Source organism: Lutjanus erythropterus, chromosome 14, assembly GCF_056507025.1.
Source record: "Lutjanus erythropterus isolate fLutEry1 chromosome 14, fLutEry1.hap2, whole genome shotgun sequence".
Taxonomy (NCBI): Eukaryota; Metazoa; Chordata; class Actinopteri; order Lutjaniformes; family Lutjanidae; genus Lutjanus; species Lutjanus erythropterus.
The window spans coordinates 16,979,413-17,005,230 of NC_139330.1; the positions used below are offsets into that span (position 1 = coordinate 16,979,413).

The 25,818-nt window shown below is 40.8% G+C and overlaps 1 protein-coding gene across 1 annotated transcript; it reads left to right on the plus strand.

The window, feature by feature from the left end:
* Positions 1-221: 221 nt before the first annotated feature.
* Positions 222-25,314, plus strand: LOC146315414 (transmembrane protein 150A). Its single transcript, XM_084736229.1, has 8 exons — positions 222-480; positions 981-1,228; positions 6,485-6,532; positions 7,976-8,062; positions 9,132-9,199; positions 15,240-15,367; positions 22,188-22,365; positions 23,205-25,314. The coding sequence occupies exons 2-8, from the start codon at positions 1,164-1,166 to the stop codon at positions 23,468-23,470; spliced, it is 840 nt and encodes a 279-aa protein (XP_084592355.1). The 5' UTR covers positions 222-480; positions 981-1,163; the 3' UTR covers positions 23,471-25,314.
* The last annotated feature ends 504 nt before the right edge of the window (positions 25,315-25,818 follow it).

The window sequence follows — 25,818 nt, forward strand, 5'->3', positions numbered from 1 at the left end:
ATAAACCTCAAACTTTAACACATTCGTCAACGTGTGAAGCTGTGAAATGGCCTGGCAATAAAACAAAATAAAACTCTTGAACAAAACGACACACAATAACGTTCAGCTTCCTTATTTCGCGTTTGACTCCGCCCACTTGGTGCGCAACAGAACGTTAACGTAACGTACCCCGCTACTACAGGTTTAGGGGGCGGAGACAAAAACAGCTGGATTGTCTCGTGGCGGCGATGCATCTGCACCGACTGCATGTGAGCGCGAGCCTTCCCCCATTCCAGTTCAAAGCGAAAACGGCTAACGGGACCGCAGCCCTTCGGGAAAGAAAAAAATAGGGATTGACATAAAAAATAAGACCGCAAGACCAGTGTGGTACAGTTTTGGACCACCGGGATTGTGGAGGACGGGTCGGCGTACTCAAAGTAACCAAAAGAACGGGAAAAAACAAACAAACAAACTTTTAAGCTAACGTAACAGCAGAAGAAGGTGAGTACACAGATTTGATTTTGGTGTTGGTCGTTGTTACCATGTTAGATAAAAGCGTGAAGATGATCAGTGGTTAGTAGGTGGCATTAGAAGGGAAAGTGTGTGCAAACCTATGTTACCTGGAGCATACAACTTATCATTAAGGCAACCCAGCACCCTCACAAAAACCCACGTTTTTCTTAGCTAAAATAAAACGTACCACCAGATGAGTCCTACATTTTAAAGTGATCTTTGGCAAGCTTCAGAAAGACAGTCACTTTATTTAAGTGATATCGCATCGGATTACTTTATAGGTGTTTTCGTTTGTAAAGTAACCCCTTCTAGGGACTAATGTTTGTACAATAAATTGCGAGCATCACATAACCCTGATTACAGTCTTACTGAGATTACCTTACTTCAACTGTCAAGCCTCGATGACGATTGTGATGATTAACCTCTGATTAGTAGGTGAATGACGCTCACCTGCAGTTTACTCATTTCCCGTCTCCTCTCATTTCCAGCTGAAAGGACACATCTTGCCTGCCAGTGTCCCATCTGCCATCCTCCGTCTTCGAGAAAATGAATCAGTCGGTGGCAGTGCAGATGTTAGTCACACTCAGTTAAATGTTAGAACTACTTGAGCAGATATTGCTCGGCTGGCCGAAGAGGAAAAAGAAGAAAGGGGCTGTTCAAGGTGCTGGAAGATGTCTCTGTGGATGATGCTACCCGTTAGCCTCCCAGTTCTGACCATCACTGGGATATGGGTTGTGTAAGTGTTTTATTTCTTTGGTAGTAAAAAAAAAAATGAAATCAGTGTATTGCATCCATAGCTATAGACTAAAAAAGCTCAAGAAGCTATTCAAGCCAGCTGAGACTGAAATGGTTTGTAAAACTATCTGCAGCCTTGGCAGTTCGTAGTCATTGACAGTGTACGTTTTACTTTCATCAAGGATGATAAAGAGATTATGATGTGAAAGCAGAACAAAGATTAAGTGTTGCAATAGTAATTTTTCCCGCCTGTAGAGTTATCTTGTATCAAAAGTAAAAGAAATATTCAAGCCCTGCACTGGTAACCATAAAATGTCGACATACACTTATCTCGTCTTGCACACAATCTATTTTCAATGGCACTAGATGCAAAGATCTTACATCTATATCTACTTTGCATTTTCTTCCTTTTATCTTTCTTATCAATTGTAACCGTATACTCAAAAAAAACAAAAATGTCATCATATTTAAAATCAAATTTTGCTGGTTATCTTTCAAATAGAATACACAGAGTGATACCAAGGTCATATTCTTACAACATACAAATATGTTGTTTATGTTCAAGCAAAAACCTTTGATACATCAGCTGCTCTTGACTTCAGGAGACCGACTCTGCATATTTACCCTGAATTCCTGGGAGCCATGGCAATTGCATGTGGATTAACTTTCTCTAGGAAGGATTATCACCCCTCTCTTAAAAGTGAGGTGTGCAGGTTTTGCAGTATAGCTTAATTATCTACCGTACAGTATCTGAGCAGATGTAGCAGAGAGAAAAGAGGGAGTACCTCCTGGTTATGTTCGGGCTGACAGCTCGTCTTGCTGCTCTGTTATTACTTCAGGAGGAGGAATGCAAACCCCAAGGGGAGACAGACAGATGGCCCAATTCCTAATTGTTGTAGCTCTGTATTTAGGTTATGTGCTGCATCTATGATGAGTTGTCTATGGAGTAAGCAGTCAAAGCAGATGCCAAAGCTGAGACCGTGCACACCAATTACCATTTGTGAACGTGGCTGCTTCAAATGATTGTGTATTCAGGTGTACAGGGCTTTGCAGGAAAGAAGGGGCTGAGCTGTTAATAGTGCTTGCTTGAGTTGGAGAACATGCGGGTTAAAATTCGTGCTACCACTGCACATTTCTTTCTTGTTCTTGGTGCGTTCCCGAGCTAGAAAGTTGATCTGAGTTAAAATGCTAAATGCTGCTGACTGTCAGACCCTTTTAACCTATTTCCTTCCTGTTACCTTGACAAGGGCGCCTTGTTTGTAAGAGCAGTCAAGGGTCTTTTTCCAGGCTAGTGGAATGTCAAAGGATGTGACATGTTGCGTAACTCCCTCTTTCACTGTGGGTGACTGGGTGGGAGTAAGGTAAATACTGGAAGAGGGTAATAGAGAGCATAAGCAGAACTTTCACCCAGCATCTGGTGGCCATGCCCGGTGTCTGAAAGGTCTGTGGTACCAGAAGAAAGCTCAGATTCGCGCCCACCCAAGAATCTTGGCATACGTTCTTTTGCTGACCTTTTAGAAGTTCAGCAATGTGCTTCAAACTGCAGTGTAGCTCCACTACGCTGGTATGCAGTACTTGCCATTTAGTTTTCAAATAGCACATACTTTGCATTGGGTTTGGGTTAAAAACGCTGTATGTTTTAGGTGCTACAGCTACCAGCCAAAGAAGCAACTGGGGCCTATATGCCAAAAAACATTCATAGTTTATGCATCACACCCTTTCCTGTGGTTTCTGATGGGTTGAACAGCTTTTTTCACAGTACATACAAGATCTTTCCATGAACGATGTTTCTTCTCAATATTTCTCATTCTAACCTAAATAAAAAAAACATGGTCTGTTCCACCTATGGGCCAGTATACCTCAGAGGCGTGCAATTACAGTTTACAACCACTGCTGAGCTTTGATAGAGGTCTAATTATGTAAACAAACCTATTATTACCAAGCCTCTGAGCACAGAATGCACTAGTTTAGTTCCACATGTGGCTAAAAAAGAACATTTTATTTAGAAATGTCCCAGAGCTGCACTGTGGCTATTTTTGCTTTGGAAGGTGACCAGATGTAAAAATGTGCCCAGAGGGTTTGGAAAATTCGACAGCTTCAGCTGGTTATACATTCTTTTCCTACATTTTTTAATGAAGTCCCCTGGTAAGCCTCTACTTTTGTTGTAAGCTTCTTTTGTTTTTGCCAAGCTGGTGTCATTGTGGCCGGAGCTCTGGCAGCCTTCTACCTGACGGCCATATTCCACTCACACCAGTGGGTTTCCTCACTGCATTATGCAAGAGCAGTGCTCTTTGCAGGGAACCATCTGTCTTATATGACTTTCACATGGTAATTCACCAGTAATAACCAGCCAAACAAATGGTGCCATCTTCTACAGCAGTCAGTCAATACCAGCCATGCATTTTACCATCATATATATCGTTAAAAAGCATAGAAACCATTTGCAAAAATAATGACATCTTAATTGATTTCTGCCTTCTGCTTTAACACATACTGTAACTGTGTAGAGGCTGGCTGTTGTGGTGATGATTGTTGTTTAGTGTTGACAAATTTTATGTAGGATTTTGTAGTAGATCTCTCCTGCTGTACAATATAACAAACAAACAAACATTAAATTCCTTGTTACAACAAAATTGAATAGTCAACAGAAGGTTTGATTGGTGGCAGAAGAGTGTAGCAGAGTGCAGAAAGGATCAGTGTGTATTGTCTGACGTGGCCTTTTGACCGTGCTTTCAACCAGAAAATGTGTGTCTGAAACTGTGTAGCTTTGGTATGAAACACATATTTCTAAATAATAATCATCATTGTAGTATTATATGGTTACGTCTTTACTGTGTACTGAATTGTTAGAGGACAATGAGAACCATATGCTGTAGTAGATATTAGTGGTGATTACGAGTGGACAGTATGGACCTAAAATAATATCACAATATTTCAGGGTGCTTTGCGATAACAAAATGATTGATGATATGAGAAAATACTGAAAAATATTTTGGTTTAGCTGTTGAGCTTGCAGGATTTTTGGCTCTCAACCGCCTGTGGTGGTCACATTAGTTTGTTGTATTGTCCCCTTTTGCAGTTGCAGGCTTCTTGTACTGTTGTTTACTGAAGTCGCTTCACTTTTTGGACTCCACCATAATATTGCTAATATCAGGATATGAACTGTGATTCTTTGTTATTTCCATTATCATGATATGATATTTTTTTCTTGAAAAATTGTAACAACATATTGTGAATGATACAGTGTGGCAAAGCCCTGACTTCTTGCCCTGAGTTTTCTAGAATTTAACTGTAACTACACAACTGAGCTATACTGTCCTCCAATCATCATGTTCTCCTCTGTATTCTGATGTGGTATTACAGAAATTACACATGATGTACTGTGTGTTTTGCTTCCAGCAGATATCATGAAGCGTATATGTGTGTACTAACCTGTGTCTCTGGGTAGCAGGTGTGTGTGTCTTTATAATATGTCTCCATCCTTCAGAGATTGGTTTGTGAGTAGGATACTGGTGGCCCAGGAAACATATTTAATTGGTACTTAACCTCCTACTGAACTACGACTGCTTTCACAAATCAGGACAAATAGTCTCTTTGTCTAACTCTCTGTGTCTGACTCTGACTGTCTCTTTTCAAGATTTTGTTTTGATCAGTTTTTACTGCACGTGTGTGTAAATAACGAAGGGATGGTGTGACAATTGCTTTTTCTTCCAGAGCTTCCCTTTACCCCCCTGAGATATCCACACAGAAATAGGGCTAAAATGATCATGCATGTTTGCATATCTTGATTATGTTTTTTTTTTTAACAGTTTGTCATGTGTCAACACCTAAGACTGACCATTTTTCCCTCTGCTCTCCATATTGAGCAGTGCAACCAACCGTTTTATACGCTGCAATTTACATCTGCTGTTCCATATGACTTGGACATGTGTGGACAGAGCAGCAGACACATTTGAACTGCACATGTTGTTAGAGATGAAATAATCAAGGCATCTGACGTGTAAACTCCAAGGCAGTGATATTTAAAAGAGAGCCATTCACTGGTATTTCATCAGCCCAAAACCACTCATTCACTGATAACCAGGGATAGACACTGAGATAGATACTTTTAAGCCCCTATGGGTAACCAAGCCCTTAATTTGGTAGCCAAAGTACATTTTTGGCAGACCAAATGTAAATGAACTACTGTAAAAACAACCAGGCTATTGGAGGAAACTGGCAGCACACACCACTGTATGTTCCCAGATGCACCCTATTAGTTACTTAAGTCCTGCTTCCATTCACTCCAGAATTTTCATTGCTGTTTTTTGTTTTGTGTTTCAGGTTCTTCTATATTGGTAGCTACCCAGTGATGAGTGTGGCTAGCTCATGAATGTTAAACTGAAAGGCAAGAAGAAAGCAGAATGTCACAAAATAATTAGTTTTTTTATTTGACCCTTTGAAAGAATTGTGATCATACAAAAATAACATTTTCAGTTGTATCTGGTGGAGAAACTATATAATGGCAGGTTTGACATTTATGGATTTCTTTATTAGGTGACAAACACTGATACCACATATCGATCAATAAGTCATCTTGCTGTCATGTCATGACAATAAAACAAACATCAAAGTCGTTATCTACAGGACAATATGGGCTCTTTGGGTGTTGAACTAGCAGAAGGCTGTCTCTATCTTCTGATCCTCTGGTCATTGACATCTCTATGGATGTAGCTGGCCAGTGACCCGACTAAATAAACACCACTGCGTGATTTTTGTGGTAATCATATATCAGTTTGACTGACACAAACCAGTCCTTTATCTCTTTGGCCCTTTGAGTTCTGGATAAAACAATAAGAAATGTCTGGTTGCCTGGTCCTTCAGGTTGAACAAACCCAGTGGCAGGTCAGACTGACAGGATTGTTAATGAAGGTGATTTGAAGTGGCATGACATTACATAACATGACATTTTGCTAATAAAAGTATAGTCCAAGTCTAGGTGGCCAAGTCAAAACTAACGATAAAGGGGTAACTCTACTACAAATATGAAATAATGTAATGTGTTAAGACGTAACAGAGAGCTTTGAGGTTTTACTGAAAACAAATAATTATTCTGTATTCAGAAAATACACCCTCAATTTTGGTAATTAAAACATCAGTTGTTACTGAAGCATTACTTTGTGACTCACTTTGGATAGCGGTATTATCATAGGATAAGCTCACGATATGCTGAAATTGTTGTCTTTTATTTTGGCTAATCACACTACCTCTCTTGTAGATACGCCATGGCCCTGTACAACCAGCATGTCTGCCCTGTGGATAACTGGTATGTGACTTTATCCATCTCATGTTTTGCTTCATCATTGCTTTTGATCCCTGTAACACTTCACATGCCTTGCCAATGTGGTGACTTTGTCTTTCCCAATCTTTGTGTCTATGGATGCAGTTAGCTCTGTTGGTAAATTGTCTCCTAGTAGTAACCTCACAAATGTTCAAGAGACACACCTAAACCCACTCACATTAAAGTTTATCAGCTGCTTGTTGTAAACGCAACAGAAAGCTGTCGAGTCTCATTCCCAGGTCCTCAAAGACAGACAATTTGGGTTGGTACAGCGTCCCCAACACAGCAGAATTATGAGAATCAGTAAATATAGACAGAGGACCTGGTCTCTGTTAATACAAACGCCACACACTAACAGCGTTGATTGAAAGTGTTTGTTTTTAGTCCGCACATTCTTTTTAGGAAAGTATGCTTTCAACCAAAATAACTAACTGTAGTTAAATAACAGACATCTAAGCTGTGATTTAACATTTGTTATCAATTCATGCACTGTGAGTGAGTGGCTGACTTTTCCTCTGGACCCTGGGTTTGTTTCGGATAAGCTGAGGTTAATCTCTGCCATCAGAGCCAGTATTTGATGACACAGTGGTTCTCTGCCACTTTGACTCACCCAACGCAAAAAAACAAAAGAAAGCCTGGTTGTGACCCTGCAACATGGCACTCGGACAAAAAAACTGTAATTACTGTTACTGTATCGGGATCTGAAGACTGGAAATGTTCATTATATCACAAATTAAATGTTTTTTTTGATTATATGTGATAATAATAACTAAAGGACTTTTAATATCATTATTCAACACAGGGTTGTACAGTGAGATTAGAGTTGTTGTTCCTTCATTATACGCACACAATACAACATACGGTATATACAGATGATTAATTAAATTCACAATGGAATATGGTGAATATATAGAAACAAAATAATTACATATATACACCCAGGAAATAATTCTGTAGTGCATTCTTTAAAATTTGCATCAGGTTGAACATAAACAACAGCAACAAGATGGTGATGATAATATGGTCAACATCCTCACATCAAAAGATAAGCTTAGAGTACGAATCGCCCCTCAGGTGCAACAGCCCCATCTAGGATGCTGTGGGGCAGGTCTCTCTGGGGTGGCAAAACAGTCTCTGGTCTCCTGTTGAGCCAGTTCCAGTCTGTCCCTTTAATTTTCCCGGCCAAATATTGTCCAGCAGCGGCCTTAAATCTCAGCTGTAGCACGGCTCTCACCTGTTGTGCTGCATCCAGCTGATCTGATAGTGTGTTAAAAAGATACTGACTGCAGAAAAGTAGCAAAGTTTGAAGGTGCTTTTTGTTTTTGTTGATTTTGCAGAAGGATTGAAGCCATTTCACCTACTTGAAATAAATGTTATTTTGCTGTATCTGTGTATCTTAACATTAGGCTTTGCACTCTCATTTTCCAGGTTGTACAACCAGTCGTGTGAAGAGGAGCTGTATTTGCAGAGTGGGCCAACCTTGTGCTGCACACTAGACAATGTACCTCTCATCAGGTCAGTGAGACTCCCGCCCTGAACCCAACCCTACCTCTCCCCATCCGTCCCGCTGTCTCTTTTCTGTCTCTTTGTTTCTAGTTTCTGTCTGGTTATTAAAAACAGGAACACTGTCCCATTGTTTTACATGACCCCTGTCGGCACACTGTTGATAAAAAGCGAGTGAGCTTGAAGGAGACGGTTCTCCCGAGTGTGCGACTGTGTGTGCATTCTGAAAATAACTTGGGGCTGAAATATCCTGCCTGCCACCGTGGCAGTTCAGAGCCAAAGTATGGGCACTTTACCATGCAAACACACACACAAGACACACACAGGAGTCATCTTACATTTGGGAGGAAATCAAGACACTCCCACTCTTTTGTTTAACTTTTTGTCTGACTGATATTTCAACTTCAAAGCACAGCTGTCGAGTGTAAATACTGTGGTTTTTATAAAAAAAACTTTGAGAAAACCATTAAAAATGCAAAGAAATCACAGCTTTTGTTTTTGTCTAAACACAAATGTCATGCAATGAGCATCATAATGCGCCTCTCAAAGAAAGTTTGAGTTATATTCACTAATGCAGTGCTGCTGTTGTCGCTTAAATTAAATGTCAAATTACTAAGATCTGATAAAATGTACACAACCATCCATCAGAATACTAAATAAATCAAAGAACTGTTTAAAAATCATCAGTGCCAGTATTAATCTACTGAATTTTACATTTTCATCCACATACTGAAGAATGTGTGTGTGACTGCAGTCAGCTGAAAAGGCTTTGGCTTTGTAGGCAGCAGGAGCTCGGGCACAGACAGCCTGTGTTGACTGTCTCTTGCCCTCCCTTCCTACAAACATTTCCCATTCCTCGAGGAGAGGCACTAGGTGAAAAGTCAAATTGATGATAGGATGTGAGGAAGTGTGGCTCTACTCCCCCGCTTCCTTATTGCATGAGTAGAAATGCGTCTCTAAAATAAAAACATGCAATATTTCAGAGCGCACAGTGTGGGAGGGGAATCAGTGGCAGCGAGTAAAGTGTGTAGGTTGATTCACGGTATTTCTCTGATTTATTTCTGTGTGCTCTCTCTTGTAGTAAATGTGGAACTCTTCCCCCTGAGAGCTGCTTCTTCAGCCTCATCTGCAGCACAGGATCATTCATGGGTAAGGCATCATGTGCACACACAATCAATACACAGACATGCACATACATGCACACACAAGGTTGCAGTCGTTGATAGCACCTTCAATTTCTTCTACAAGTCACTGATAGCTTTCTCTGTAAGTTAAGAACTCACAGTGGGCTGCAACTAACAATTGTTTTAATTATTCATTAATCTGTTGTTTATTTTCCCAAATGATCAAAATGTCAGAAAATAACGAAAAATGCTCTTCACAAATTCCCAGGACATGTTTAAATTGCTTGTTTTGTTTTGTTTTTTTTGTAGTATGTACACTCTTTTGCATATATTGAGTTGCCCAAGAAAATGCCGATCTCATGTGAAACCACACTGACCAAGAGCCAGTGAAAACCTTGTATGTGGTCATTTTGAATGAAAGAGGAGGCAGAAACAAACGTATTTAGCTTAAAATGGCTTCATACCAAATTATGCACACATACACGGTGCGAGCGTAGTTTGGGGGGGGGCAAGATAAACATGAATTATATAAAAGAGAATGAGCTCCCATGTGCTGGTCTGTATGTTTTTTGAGTATCCACACGTGCTGTTCCCTGTGTTAACTGGTCGTACTGACTACTCTGATCGAGTTAATGTTTCCCAGCTGTGGCTTAGACATGTTCTGTCTGTGTGTGTGTGTGTGTGTGTGTGTGTGTGTGTGTGTGTGCGCATGTGTGCATTTGTGTGTATACATATATAAAGGGGAGGAGAGGTTCCTTTGCCTTGTTTGTCTTTTCCGAAGGAGTGCCTCTTGCAGCTATTTAAGGCCTGCCTGTCTGTCTGCTTCTCCAGCTCTTGACCATACTTGTGACACATCTGAGGTGGAGGCAGAGACAAATCCATGATAAGACAATGATCCTTGTAGATTCAAAAAATAACTTACACAACATTGTTAAGCTCTGTGCTGCGGTTATTGAGAGCTAAATTAAAGCACTGGTCTTGGGAGAGCCTGTCATTGTGTATGTGTATATTTGTGCATATGGAGAGAGACTACACATAGTTCACTGTTTAAGTGGAGACCAAACTGTAGCAGCTCAGTGTGAAGTCTGCTTAGGCACCAGTGAAAGTCCAGAATTTGACCAAAGCTGTTAGTCAACCATGATCCCTAAACCACAGTAGGTCAGTGTGTTGACCTTGTGTACTTATACATATTTCTGCAAGAGACAGAGAAGTAGGCTAGACGCTGCACTTTGATTCTACTGTTTGATATTTAAAAAATGTAGACAAATCAATTCAAAAAAGGTACGTGGCAGCCAAACAATGCAGCAGCCAAACAGTTTTTGCTCCTCATGGTTTAAAGCCAAACAAAAACAAGACCATATTGCAAATTTCCTGTCTCTACATTGCGCAACGATGACAGTTTGTGTCTGACTCAACATGACTGGGATGTAATTGTGTCGTAATTTTTCTAGTTGACTGTGTTGGTCTACAGAACTATCCAGGTCAATCAGTCCTTGCACAATATGTCTGCAACATAACTGTCAAACCACATGTTCTGGTTTAGAATTAACTCCACTGAACCTAACTGTAGTCACCGATAAACAGACTTTTCAGATACTAAACTACTACTACTTTTCCTTTGGACAGAACTGTCGTGACAGCAGTGTTAAATAGATCATCAAATTTTAAGTTAAATAGCAGTTTGTATTAGCGACGCAGCTTCCAAAATGTTATGGTTAGTTTTGGGGCGCCGTGGAGACACAAGGTGCATCTCCTGCACAGATCATTTCTATTTATGAGGTTGGTATTGATCTCGGCTCAAAGGCTTAGTTGATTAATCTATTAGTTGACTGATAGAAGATTAATTGACAACAATTTTCAGGAGGAATTGTTCCAATAAAAAAATCACTTGTTTCAGTCACTCATGTGGCAATATTTGCTGCTTTTCATGGTTTTCCATGACAGCAAATGAATATCGCTGTGTTTTGGACTGTTGATCAGACCAAACAAGAAATTTTAATATGACTTCTTCCACTTTATTAGCCAGTATATTGACTTGGCTGATTTATTGCTCTGAACAGGATTGCATTTAAATTAAACATAAAGAAACGTGTATTATGATACATCCTTTAAAACGTACTGATTTTTACATAAATAGTTGTAGTTTTTATGGCCATATGATCATGAATTACACTATATTTGGGTTTAAACCTGCAAAGCAAAACTTTTGTCTCCCCCCTCTGGCATTGAGAGTAATAAAAAAAAAACCTGTTAGTATGTGCTTATACCTACAGGCGATAAACAAGTACAAAAATACAGATAAATGTCCACAGTTCCAACATAATAATCTATTATTTAGGTAAAGTAAATGTAATACCTACATAGTCTGTTCCAAATATTTTATGAATACCAACCGTTTAAGATCAGTAACATGACATCTATGTCTACCTGAGTCCCATTTCTTCTTTCAGCCTTCTCCAACGAGGAAGAGCTACACCAATGGTTATTCCAAGTTTCTTTTTTATCTGGAGCATCAGAAACATTTCTAGGATGCGTCTTAATTTTTTCGACCATAGGCTCCTTCATACTCCTTGTTGCTGTAGCCTACTCCTTCGCTCTGGTCGCTGGCAAACCAGTCATTGCTGGTAGACATAAAATGCATAACGAATGGTACGCCAGCGTGGGAATGTCACCACAGACACCAGATTTAAAAACATGAAATACCAAGAGATTTACCTGGTTATGATGGGGTTAAATCACCGTAGTCTGAACTTGTTTTGCAAAGGCATGAATGTCGTGGACATTCATTCATGTGGTTGGTGGTTTGAGTGCTTCAGGTCAAATTGGGTGAATTTACAGCTCACTTATTTGTGTTTATTTTTTCTTCACCATCCAATTAGTCTGGACAGAGCAAATGTTAATACCTGTTGTAAGGCAAGTTATTATGGCTCTACAAAATTAGGTTAAGCTAATGTGGCATGTAGCTCTACAACAGGCTATTGTAAATAGCCAGTGCTTAGCTTCTTAGCCTATTGATTTATGTCTTACTTTGTAAATTGTGCCTGCTACAGTTAGCTCAGGGGTTCACTTCTATCTGGGATAACACGGACTCACTGACCTGCACGTTGCCTCATAATGATTCTTCTCGTTTTTATCCCAGTCAGTCCCTGCCAGTGTACACATTATGATTCAAAGACAATGCACGTATTCTTTCTCAGCATACCTCCTGTGGGAGAGAATGCAGCTGGGTGTTTGGGTTGAAACGTATCTCCTTGTAGGGACAGCAGGGTTTATTTATCTGTGAGGTGTGGTGTGGCTGATGATGTGACTTCTGTGGGAACATGCACCTTTGTGTGTGCATGTGCACTTCTTACTGTGTCCTTGCTTGTGGCAGCAGGGTTGCGCATACATCATAGTGTGTCCACACTGTTGCAAGGTAACGGCTATGAACACTGGTGTCTGAGTAAGATGCAAGAGAGCCGAGACCCTGCTTCCTCTCCTGGGCTTCCTGAGTTTAGAGACGAGGAGAAAGATCTGGAGAGAGCACCATTGTAAAAGGTGTCTAAAGCTGGGACTCTGTAAGGGACACTGGGATGGTGTGTTTATGTTAACTTTTCCTATTGTTGAGCTGTCAGACAGCAGCTTGTGCTGACATCTGAGGGCAGGTGGAGGTCAGCTATGCTGCTTACCCATCAGACATGCTGTAGGAAGCTGTGACCTCTCGGCATGACTTGCATCCTCAAAAGAAATATGCAAGGAAACAGCCCACACAAACGTGCCTTTAGAGTAGGGCTGCACACTGAATCCAGTTATTATTGCAATGGCAATATGACCACAAACAATATTGAGATTCCAGAAGCTGCAAATTTTTTTGGATTAATTGTGACAAAACAGCATTATGATTAAGCACTGTATTGCTGAAAAGATGCCCTGTCCAATGGAGAAAACATGTTTGTTTGGACCCCAACAAATGTCATATCATTCTAAACTAAACATGGATTTAGTTATAGAGAATAACGGGAACAGTGTTCTTCCTTGTCTTTAACCTTGAGGCCTAGCTGACATCATTTCATGGTATCTGCTAAATGCCAGCAAGTTCAAGCATGCTCACTTGTAATGATAAAAAAGTAATTTTGTTGCTATAGGAAAAATCCCCGTCCAGCCGGTCTGCAGCAGGGAGACAGAGATGCCATAATCTAATGAAATAAAGTGCATTGACTTTCTTGTCCCTTCAGCAACACAGTGTGTTAGAAGGAGTAGGGAAAAAACAAAGACAAGATTGTTTCCGAGCCTGGAGACACTGCTGTTTGTTTTTCCGTGATTGTAACCGAAATCACTTTGCCAAAATGATTTTAGTGTCGTGGGAACAAAGGGCAGCTCACACAAACAAGAACAACACGCACTCAAAAAGTAGGACTTGGGGATCTGATAAACATGTTGAATAGGACCGCTAATAATGATTATTTTCATTATTTGATTATTTTTACAATTATTCAATTAGTGGTTTAGTGTATAAAATATCAGAAAAAGGTGAAAAATGTTATCACTGTTTTCCAAAGCCTAAGACAACATCCTCAAATGTCTTGATTTGTCCACAACCCAAAGAAGGAGTAAAGAATAAATAGAAGATAAATGAAGATAAATCACTTTAGATCTTAAATGTATAATTGTGATTAATTGCAGCATTTAATTGATTTATTATTTGCACATAGTTTTTACTTGAGCAACATTTACTCAGATCAAAATAAATCCTGTATTCTGCAAATCCATGTTAAAAATGTAAAAAACAATGCAGCCTCTGTTGACAAATTTTGCTGCTTGTTTTTGATGTCATGATGATTTGGCCTATCTTGTTAAATTTCCCTCCCAGATTTAGTATTTCTGACTATAATTTACCCATATGCTGATGAAAGTAACCTAACACAATAAAATAACTAACAATGCAATCAAATTTAAAGGACCAGTATATAATGGCATCTAGTGGTGAGATTGCAGATTGCAACCTCCTGAACACCTTGCCTCACCCTCCCTTTCTGAGTATGTGAAGGAGAACCTACAGTGGCAGCAATTTTTGATTTAGCCTCCCTTTGTAGATATAACAGGCTCATTCTGTAGTAACAAAAAACAATAAATTTCATTTTCAGGTAAATATACGATGATGAAAACATACCTATGAATATTACGTTGCATTTCTGCCACATTTTGCCAATAGATTCCTGTAAATCTTACACACTGGTCCTTTAATGAATACAAGAACAGGCTGTGGCCAGGTTATTAAATGTGTCTAGTCATTGAGATGTTGGCTTAGAGTCAGACAGGCCACAGAATATCTAGTGGAGACAAAGCTTTACATTGTTAAGTCCTGCACTGACGTTTTTCTTTCCTCTCTGCGACCACGGTCTCCATTAATATTCTCTTTTGGCAGCATAGAGCGTCTTAAACCCTTCCTGTTACATAGAGTTGGTGACAGAGTTAAGACAACAGTTCAGTCTCTGAGACAATGTATGGGCTTCAGGTCAAGACATGAGGGGCTCCTTGTCCCCTCTAATTCTCTCACCCTCCTCTTTTCCACTCACCCCCTACACCCTGCTTTCACCAAGCCCAGTCAGCCTTTGTCAAGCACAAGCCGTGAGGAGCAAACAAAGAGAAACCAAGCGGGGGTCAGCCCCTTACTGCACCAACAATGCCCCCAGTCACAGCACATTAGCACATCAGCAGTCATCTGTCCCATATACTGTACTTAGTTTCCCTCCACCTTTTAATCTTATGCAAGAATTAGACCATCCCCCACCCGTGTATCGTTCCCACTTTCCCGCCATTTCCTGCCTCTCATATTCCCATGTTAGTCACAGAAATCTATTCAGTAACTCTTAATCAGCTTCCAAGAAATTCTTGTGTATTTTGGCTAAATGAAGTCTGTGATTGCTTTAAATTGAAACCAGGCAATGTGAAATAATAATGATATGCAGTACCAACAGAGTGCATGGTACTTTTCCAGAATAAGCGTAACTTTTCTCCCTGCTCAAACACCAATAACTGACTCATTCTCTTTGCCTCTGTGTCTCTCAATGTCTCTCTTTCTGTAGTTATGGTGATTGTGCTGTTTCGCTACGCCCACGTCATTGAGAAGCACCAAAATTGTGTTCTCAACACGGCGAGTCTCTCCACAGGCTGGATCTGTGCTGCTGGGCTCATCATGGTGGGCAACTTCCAGGTACGGTAATCCAGTTTAATTGCCCAGTAACACAATCAGAAATAAAATGTAGAGATGCACCAATCGATCGGACGATGACTGGATTCAGCTGGATTGGCCCTGACCTGTGTGAGGCTGTTCAGTGTTGCTGCATGATGGTTCATGTCACAAAGCTGCACACATAAGCATGTTGTCGGCATTAAGAGCAGTAGACTCCGAGAACAGAAATAAAGGGAAGAGTTAGGGAAAGAAGAGAGGGAGAAATGGAGGAGAGGACATGAGTGGAGAGGGCAAGAAAATGTGAAAGAAGACAGGAGGAGAGAAGAAAGGTTGGAAAAAGGAAAAGAGTTTCAGGGCTGGCAGTAACCTGGAGCACTTTGGGGGAAAATGTAAAAGTTATGTAATAGTTAATGTCTTGTTATAAACATACAATTTAATTTTCAATTGAAGAAAAATTACAAAAATTATAGTTATAGTCAATTATAGTTCTTCGAAAGAAAATCAGAATTGGCAGGTCAGACTTGGCCGTCTAAATAGGCCAATAAAACTGCTACCTCATTGCATCACTAATAAAATGCAATAACAAAATTTACTGTAAACAATGAAAATATAAAACAGAAAAGTAACAAGGGAGGTGGAAATAAGTCCCATGTGACACAGCTGGTGTTTGCATTTGAGAGAGTTAGAGACTGTGACAGTAAACTGAATGGTAACTGAACTGTGACAAACTGCTAAACAGAAGTAGATCTGCAGTGATTAGCCGATTAATCGATAAGGTGAACGACAGAAAATTAATCACCAGTTACTTTGATAATTGATTAATTGTCATTCTCTGGTTCCAGTTTCTTCAATTTGTTTCTTTTTATAGTCTTACATTATATTAAGTTCAATATTTGTAGGTTTTGGAAAATCGGTCAGTCATAGGTTATTATGAGGGGTATTTTTCAGTTTTCTGATGTTTTTTAGACCAAACGGACTCAATGAAATAATCTGCACAAATGTTGATACAGAAAGTAACCGCTCAAAACAGAACTGCATGTTGTTGGAGTTCCTCATTGATATTCAAGCTTGTGGTTTTGACTCCTTTCATTTTGCGTTAATCTTTCCTGTAATGACCTCTTATCACTCTGTCTTTCTCTCACATTAACTGCCTTCACAGACACAGTCCTGCCATGGTTTTTCTGGTACTTAAGTGTTAAAACTTTGGAACTAAGTGAGGAAATCCCACCTGAATTCCTTTCCAGTAGATATTTGTTCTTTGGAAAAGAATTTCTTAAGGTTTAAATATTTGGAGCTTTGGCTGGATGCCTCGGCAGTCTGTGTGTGCTTCTGTGGGTGTGTGTCTTTTTGAACAAAGAGAGCGGCTGAAAGAGATTGGATTTATTGGTATCTTTAACAAGACATCCTTGGTATTTTTGTAAGGGAAAAAAAGGAGAAGTTTAAAAGGGGGATTTCAGAGAAAAAAAATAGACACAGTTTGGTGTCTGATGAAAGGCTGGACACCTCTGTAAAAATTTGCCGAGTTCTGGTTTTGTCCTTGAACTTATGAAGACTGTTAGGTTGTTGAAAAATGGGAGAGAGACGAAGAGGGAGAATAATGTGGTGTGCACATTGGCCCTCTTGACCACCTAATGCCCCTTCAATTTTTGTTACGGATTCTAAAATGAAAACATGTTTCATTAGAGAATAGAATAATGTGTGTATCTTTTGTCCCAGTTTTATTATTCTCAGCATGTTTTCACTAGAAAACAGTCTACAATGTAATACAGCCACGGAAGAATCCAAAAGTTTTAAAGTTTTCTGTAACTTCGGACACCTTTGACGCATTGATACTTGACCTTATGACTTCTCTTTCCAAATGATCTTCCTCATATTTGTTTATGATTCATTGGTTTAAGATGGTTTGGTTATTTAGGAGAAGTGGCCACAGAGATTTTCACTTTCATATCTTGCAACATCATTATTATATAATTAAGTCATGGAAACATCAGTGGACAGAGGAGGACTGAAAAGCCACTGCTTCTTCATATGGGACTGTGCTGATTCTGTATGTCAGGTCAACACAAATCAGGGATGCTTTCCGATCTGTGCAGTGTGTGACACCCCATGTCCTGTATTTAATGTTCTGAACTTCACTGTGTGATGAAGAAGAAACGTCATCTTACAAGAGTGTGTTGAACAGATGTGCAGTGGCAGTTTGTCTGAGAATACACAACGGTCGTCTTCACCTTTTTCCTGCTTCTCCTCCGGGGCCTCTGCTCTGCAGAACTGGGAGGAATTTTACGGGAAGAGCCAGGGGGAAGTGAGTCATCAAGTCAGGCCATGCATGGAAAGGAGCTGGGCAGACGGGGTGTGTGTAGCAAAGGCCACATTTACAACCAATCACAGGCCTGATCTTAGCCGCTCACTCATAGACTTGCATCTATTACAGTCGGGGACATACCAGTGGGATGGAAATAGAGATGTTATTGATGGTGAATAAACTGTTTAAACCGCATGACAGAATAGAAATTCTGATGAAGAATGAACCACAACTCCAAATTCACAGTCTCACAAACATACGGACACAGTCTCGACGGGCAAATGCCACAAATGAGTTGGAATCAGAGGATAGGACAACAGCCAAAATCTGATGAACGCGACAGATCAAAGACAGTAAAAGCACCAAAAAAATAAATAAATCACAACACATGGTAACATACTCAGTGGTGGCAGCTGCTTCGGTTTGTAGCTGTGTGTTATGTAAGGCTTTGGCAGCAGAGCTGTGGTGTAGCCACTGGGGCTTTTCCTGTCAGGCGGTCTGATGGTTTGGGCAGAAAAGCGCATAAATAGATGATGGAGAAGAACATCGCTGCCACACAGAGGCCCATGAGTGTGACCTGGCATGACTGCAAATACTGCACGCCCAATTACAGATGATGCCCACTGTCAGCAGAGCCTTGTTGCCTTGTTGATGCTGTTCCAGCTGCTTCCAGAGGGAGTCTTGTCCTCATCAGTCTGTCTGTAAACAAACTGCATCTTGTCCCTGAAGGAAGAGTTACACAGTTTGTTGCAGAGAGTTAGATGAGAGGATCAATACCACTTTAATTTCTTTATGCTAAACATGAAGCCACAGCCAGCAGCCAGTTATGTTAGCTTAGCAAAAAGACTGGAAACAGCTAATCTAGCTAGTCGCAGCTTGTGGTTTTATTTACTTTATTAAATTCTGATTAGCATATATGATGTGGCTACAGGAGAAATGTAATGGACGTAGCCTCAGAGGAGAAGAGATCAAAGTAAGAAAAGATTATGAGATTGATGTAGTCTGTATGACAAACAAAGACGTTTAGGTTGCTGGTTTATGCAGCATCCTTGTGAAAAAAGCGACTGCTCTTCAGATAAAATTGGCTAAATTAAAGGCTACAATACTGTTGTGGAAATTCTTCCCTTCCCTTGCATAATAATGGATACTATACAATATTATAATGGACTGGGAAATTTGGTCAAATCTTGTGTACATTGCTATGCTGAATGCCTGTTTAGAGTGGTTTTTGCAGGTGGCGGCGGTGTCACGTTCTGTTAGATATTTTGGCACGTGTTTGGTACAGCAGGTGTGTCGTAAACCGTTGGAAGTCGATAAAGTTTCACTTCATCTAATTTAGTTCAGTTTCCAGAAAGGGAAAAATGAAAGTTAGTTAGTTAATGTCGGTTGGGCTTGTTCCCACATGTTCATCCTCACACTCCTATCATCCTGCACCCTTTTAACTTTCTGTATCACCTTAATAAACAACCATTCAAACACGTCGTTGTTATTAATCGTAGCACAGTGGAAGAATTTATTTTGGATGGTTTATCCAAAATCGCCTCATTGCACACACTTTTGTTGTTGTGATCAATTCCCTGTCTAGGGAGTGTGAGCTCTGTTGATTGCGCTGTGTGAACACATTGTTATTCATTTATGCAGGGGAACTGCTGGTCAGTGTCAGCCCGCAGCTATTGATTCATCAGGTAAATCTTGCTTAGTCATCAAGCCACATTTTACATAAGGACATATACTGCAGAGGATGTCTCTGACCTTTAAAAATGACAGTGAAGGGGACGTGTATTCATTTCTGATGAGACATGGGGTCTTCTCCTCATCCTCATTGTCTCTCCTGCTTCTGCATTGTTCTTTCTGCTTCTGTTGCCACATTTTAGTCCACTTCGCTGCTCTCACTATTCATTAGTTTTTCATCCTTGTCATTGTTTCATCTGAACTCACCCTCCCCTTGTCTCCCTCCCTACTATTGTCTCTACAGCACAGTGTTGTGACTGCACATGGTCCTTGTAGTGGAAATTCTGAAGAGCGGTTCACTCAGACACCGAAGAAGAGTTCGGGAGTCCCAGATGACTTACACAGGAGTATTTAATGAAGCTCGATCAAGGAGAATTCAGATTAGCAATACACAGAGAATATTCTGACTGCTGACTCAATTCTGAAGGCTACTTCTCGAGTGAAGGTATTTAACTGTCCCCCGACATTCCCTGGAATTTGGCACGCCACCTAGTATGGGCCTGATGTGTCTGTGTGTACACAAATTGTATTGGGCATAAGTGAAAAACAAGAAGCTATGCATACCTCTTTGCTCTAAATCACTGTATCTGTCGGCCTTGTGCATGTATTGTGTTCTGCTAGAGAGTGTGGAGGCAGTCTGTCTGCCCGATAAGCCTTAACTTTGGGAGAAAGTATCTGAGGGATGCACTACTGTCCTACTTGTGCAGCTGTGGACTATAGTTGTGCAGAGTGATCAACTACTAGTGTGCCTGTTCAGGTTAGATGACCTGTGACTGGACCCTTCACGACTGCGTTGTCACCCATGTAAAGAGAGACTCTGGGAACATTCTAAGAGCTAGTGAGGCAAATTCCACAACAGTCCTGAAATACCGTATAAACTGTGAAAACACATGAAGTAGCACAGCAAAAGGTTTACTTGATGGTTTAATCCATCATTAATTACTTAATTACTGCTTAATGATAGAATCTGGGACACCAGGCAAAACACAAACACACACACAGCACAGGCCATTAGTGTATGGATTAAGGCTGCAACTAACTATTTTCTTTCTGATTTCTTGTTTTAGCCCAAAATCAGTCCAAAATAGATAGATTATCAGAAGCTATTCAATTTAATATCATATCAGACAAAGGTGAGCAGCAAATCCTCATAATTGACAAGCTGGAACCATGTAATTTTCCAAATTAATTTTCTGTGGATCGACTTGTTTCAGCTGTAGTAAGGATCAGCATCAGTTAAAATAAGAAGGTGCCAGGAGAACAAAAACATATGGTTGTTGTTTGCGCATGCATGTGTGTGTTTTTCCATTCTTGAACACAGTGAGTAATAGATTGGCAGCACTGCAGCACTCAGACCCCCAGAGTGCCAGTTTGAGGTAGTTACAGTAGATGGAGAGGTGATGCAGTAGAGGAAATATGATGTTGTAATAGCCACTTTACTATGGAAGCGTACCAGACTAAAATAGAATTCCCACTGTGAATAACACACTGCTGTATCAACAAAAAAACAGTGCAAAATGTGCACGTCCTGGTTGTGGCTTCTGTCCCATCTTCAGTTGCAGCTCTGGAGATGATAAGAAAAGACTGTATTTTTTGCTGTGTGTGCTGTTTGTATCAAATTTTCTGAAAATCTTACTTTGTCACCTCAAGGATTAGCCTACTGCTCAAGAATGTTCAGCATGTACTAGCCGGGTCAATGCACAAATGGCTTAGAGGCCAAAACTAAATAACTTCTAGGCTATTGCTCTAATGATCTCTGAGAATTATGTGGAGCAGAGAGACGTCCTAACTCAAGGCTTTAACCATTTAAAACTAGCCAGGAACAGTAATTCTTTGTCATCTGTCTATATGCCTATAAGGATTCCCTTAGTGATCATATTCTGCAGAAAATTTTAAGGACCTGTAACAGTTCCTTAAAAGGAAATAATGTGTGGAACACAAGACAATGGCTGAATTGTCTTTCACACTGCTTTTCTGTTTGTTGTCCTCAACTTTAATGTTTTTAAGTGGTGTGTTTTTCTGTCAGGAGAGCTTCGTCCTGCAGCATGCGTCGGCCATCTTTGAATGGGTGTTCTGCGTCAATGTCATGCTGTTTTTTGGGACATTTGAGTTTGCAAGCATGTCAGGAGATACCATGGCGGTGCTGGCTAGAGGAGGGGCCCTGGGACCTGCTGGGAGAGAACACAAGGGAGACGCACTGGAAGCACTGGGAGGGCCCGGTCCACACTCACATCCACACCAGCCTGAAAACATGTCCATACTGTAGCCTGCTGGCACACAGTTGGCTTGTTTCTTCTTTTTGAACTACGGTTGTCAAATGAGTTTAATGATTAATTTCCAGCCAAATTCGTCTGAAGCTTTGCTTAATGCTCAATTGAATCTCTTATCTCCTCTGATCAGTACATCTGAGCCCTGTGTGTCTGGGTTTGTGTGTGTGTGTGGATCCTGCAGTGGGAGCTGTGGTCACATGCTCCTGAGCAGCTCTTTTGTGTATTGTTTCTTATCGTTCTTGTGACCAGCAGGGAAAAGGAGGCGTTCTGTTGTGTCGCTTGCTGCTGTCGTTTACTGCATGTCACCCTCTCCGTGTCACTTATTCTTCTTTGGCTTCTTAGTAAAAGAAGTCTAAGAGGCTTCAGACAAAGTGTTACACAACAATGAATAATCAGAGCCAACAGCTCGGTGCAGACGCTGTCTGATGTTGCCCCCTTCTGATTGTTCCCACGTGGTGTTTTTGGCATCTGCTAAACGACTCATTTTGTGTATTATTTTTGTCCTGCTCATTTTAATGTAACTCCTCCTTCTCCTCAGGTGGATAATGCCAAAGTTCTCCACTATGTCGGAGCGGGCATCGCCTTTCCCACTAGTATGCTGTTTGTGTGCCTGCAGTCGGTGCTGACTTACAGACTGGCCAAGACCCAGGGGGAGTACAACGTGGCCCACCTCCGGCTCTGCATGACCCTGCTAGCCTTCGTAGCCTTGGTGCTCAGTATCCTTTCCAGTCACTAACAGATGGCGGCCTTCAAGGCTGTCAAGTGTTTTAGAATAGAGGGCAGTGCTGCCGGCCTGATTAAGGACAGAGACGTCCTCTCCACATCATATCACACCAACAGTTTCCCTCCACTAAGCAATGTCAAATCACGTTTTTTCATGTCATGGGCGATTTCTTTCTACATGAGAATACATTTGAAGACAGATGGAAGATATGTTGTCAAACATATAGTGTTAAACATGGCACTCAATGCTGTGAAAGCTCTCTGGGAATTCACGCTTATTTGCTTTCTTGCTAATAGTTAGATGAGAAGATTGAGGCCACTCTCTAAGGGAAATATGAAGCTTGTTTGTTGAGCGTAGCATAAAGGCTGGGAACAGATAGCCTGGCTCAGTCTGAGGATAACAAAATCCACTTATCACCACCTCTAAAGCTAACATGTTTTATCTCTTCTGATTAATCTGGCGTTAATAATGATAATCACCGGTGGTTTGGAGGGCTATGTATTAGTCTGTATGTCATCAGTGAAAACTCAGGAAATTACTGTGCTCAGCTAATAAATAATCCAAAGATGACAAACTATTCTTTTGAAGTGTACTGTATGTAAGCCTGAGTAAAATTAGCAAACCCTACATCTTTGTTCAATTGTGTTGCCTTAGACGACGTTCAGGCTGTCAGTAGTATAAGTTTTCCCTTAGTGATCATATTCAGCAAAAAACTTTAAGGGACCCGTAACAGTTCCTTAAAAGGGAAATCATTTGTGGAACACAAGACAATGGCTGAATTGTCTTTCACACTGCTTTGCTGTTTGTTGTCCTTAACCTTAATGTTTTCAGGTGGTGTGTTTTTCTGTCAGGAGAGCTTCGTCCTGCAGCATGCGTCGGCCATCTTCGAATGGGTGTTCTGCGTCATCGTCATGCTGTTTTACGGGACATTTGCATTTGAGTTTGCAAGCATGTCAGGAGATACCATGGCGGTGCTGGCTAGAGGAGGGGCCCTGGGACCTGCTGGGAGAGAACACAAGGTGGACGCACTGGGACCACTGGGAGGGCCCGGTCCACACTCACATCCACACCAACCTGAAAACATGTCCATACTGTAGCCCGCTGGCACACAGTTGGCTTGTTTCCTACTTTTGAACTACGGTTGTCAAATGAGTTTAATGATTCATTTCCAGCCAAATTCGTCTGAAGCCTTGAAACGAACCAGGCCAGTGCAGTCGCCCCTCATGGCAGAGTGGATCTACCATTTCAACCCCAGGGGTGTAGGTCTGCTGCCACAGTGGAGAGCTCTGCTTGTATTGTTCTCACATCAGAGCTCGGTGTTTCTAAAGAACTTGTTTGCATTTTGCACATCGCACAAGTGTGAAACCAAATTGTCTCCCAGCTCAGCCCCGTCCTCAGCGCCCAGCAGAGGAGTGTTTTGTCAATCAGAAAAAGAAAATGTACTGTTTCCCTCTGAGGTCCTGTAACTTTTCTTAGTAAGTGTCCTTGGACCATTTCCACTACAGGTGACTGCTGTGGTGCTTTTCTTGTACGTACAGGAGTGAAGGCTGCTGGACGGCCTTGCAGACAGTATTACAGTAGTGAGATGTAGAGAAAAGCAGAAAGAGAAGATGACGTATGAGGACCTGAGGCTTGTTTTCCCACAAGAGAATGGATGAATGCAATAAATTCAAAGAAACAGTTTTTCAGATAGAAGAGTATATGAATGTTTCAATCAATCCTGAAGATAGAACAGGGCAGCGGTCTGCATTTTGCAATCATTTAAACCTGCATTGAGCAATATTTTTGATATGAAAGAGTCCATCATAGTAACAGCCTACTATACATCTGTGTCAAGCTGCTTTTAGCTGACTGTTTTGGATACTTAACTCACATAATCTGTCCAGCAGACTATGCGCTACCTTCAAGCCAAAGTTAACTGTGGATGGTAAAGAAACTTGACCATGTGGCAAGATGAAAACCTAGCTATGTTTCTCAGGAGCTGGTTGACCAAGGCTAAAAGGAAAGTGAATATTGAAGTGAATATCGAGCTTTTTATGCCCATTAGGATAACAATTAGGGGTGTCACAATTCTGCAAATCCGCAATTCAATTGGACTTGGCACATTCAGATTCTTCTTTCATACCTCTGGTGCCAATGTGTTGCCACAGTCATAGAAAGGTGCTTCAGGCGATACGGGGCAGTTAAGTTATTTTGGTTTAGTCATAATTTGGCTAGATAAGCATTTAAACATAGTTACTGTAAAACTGTATTGTGCTGGCTGCCACACAGCAGAAATAAAAAAACCTTGTTCGTGAAGCGTTACTTGCAATGCACCGATTAATGTTACCAGTGGAAATGCTGAACCAGCTAAAAGATAACTGAGGGTCAGTCAAAGAATTAGAAAGCTGTCCAGCTTGGGCAGTGAAAAGTGCAGCTGTAGGCTACTGGTAAGCTACACTGTGTCGTCTTTGAAGTGTTTTATTGTTTTGTTTTTTATTCAAGCGTGGAGAATTGCAATCCTGCATTTGATTTTGAGTGCTGACATTGAAAAATCATTTCATTTGATTTCTGATTTAGTGTTAAAATTGTGACACCCCTAATAATAATGTTGCTGTGTTTCTGCTAGATGTGTAAGTTGAAACAGGTGTTAGCCGTAAAAAGTTCTGTCAGTTTGTTTTGTGGTCAAAAATCGCTTAATGCAGCTTCAAAACACCATCAGCAACTTAATGTTTGATCAGCACCTCCAAATATGCAAACCTAACCGTTTTTAAGGTATCCATGGGAACCACACCCAGTGCAAACTGTGTTTCGGTGTCTGGATTTGGGTAATGTGCCATATCATTATTTTAACTGTAACGAGAAGGTACAGTAAACCTGGGGTCTCATAATTCAAACTTTAATGTTTGAGTCTTTCCTTTTCCCTCTTATAGTAAGGATCAATACATTATATTGAACATAAGCCTCAAAAAGTATTTGATTCAACTTCCTCTGTGTGAAGAATATGAAAGAGAGATGATACAGTGTCCAGAGGCCAAATGCGTACCAGCTAATTCAAGCCAGAGCTCTGGCTTTATTGAGTTTGGTGACGAGGCATCACCACACGTGTTTTCAGGTCGTATGGATGAAGGTCTGCATCTCATTATTGCCCAACAAGGAGGAGCAGAACATGCTGTTATTGTTTTACCTGCTTACTTTTTCATTGAATCTCAGAAAAACTCGAGTTTTTAGCTGGTGTAGCTGGACAAAGGGAAAAGGAGGGATATAACGGAGATACACTGTCCTGCCGCCGTGTTACTGTACAGCAGAATATGCCAAATATCAGCTTGCCTGTGGTGACGGTGCTAAAACACAAAAGGCCTTATTATCCTGTCATTTTTCCCTGAGTTTAGCTGTTACTATGATAATGTCTGACAAGTGAAAGCAATAAGATGGAGGAAGTGCAGGAGCAGGGACAGAAGGTTGC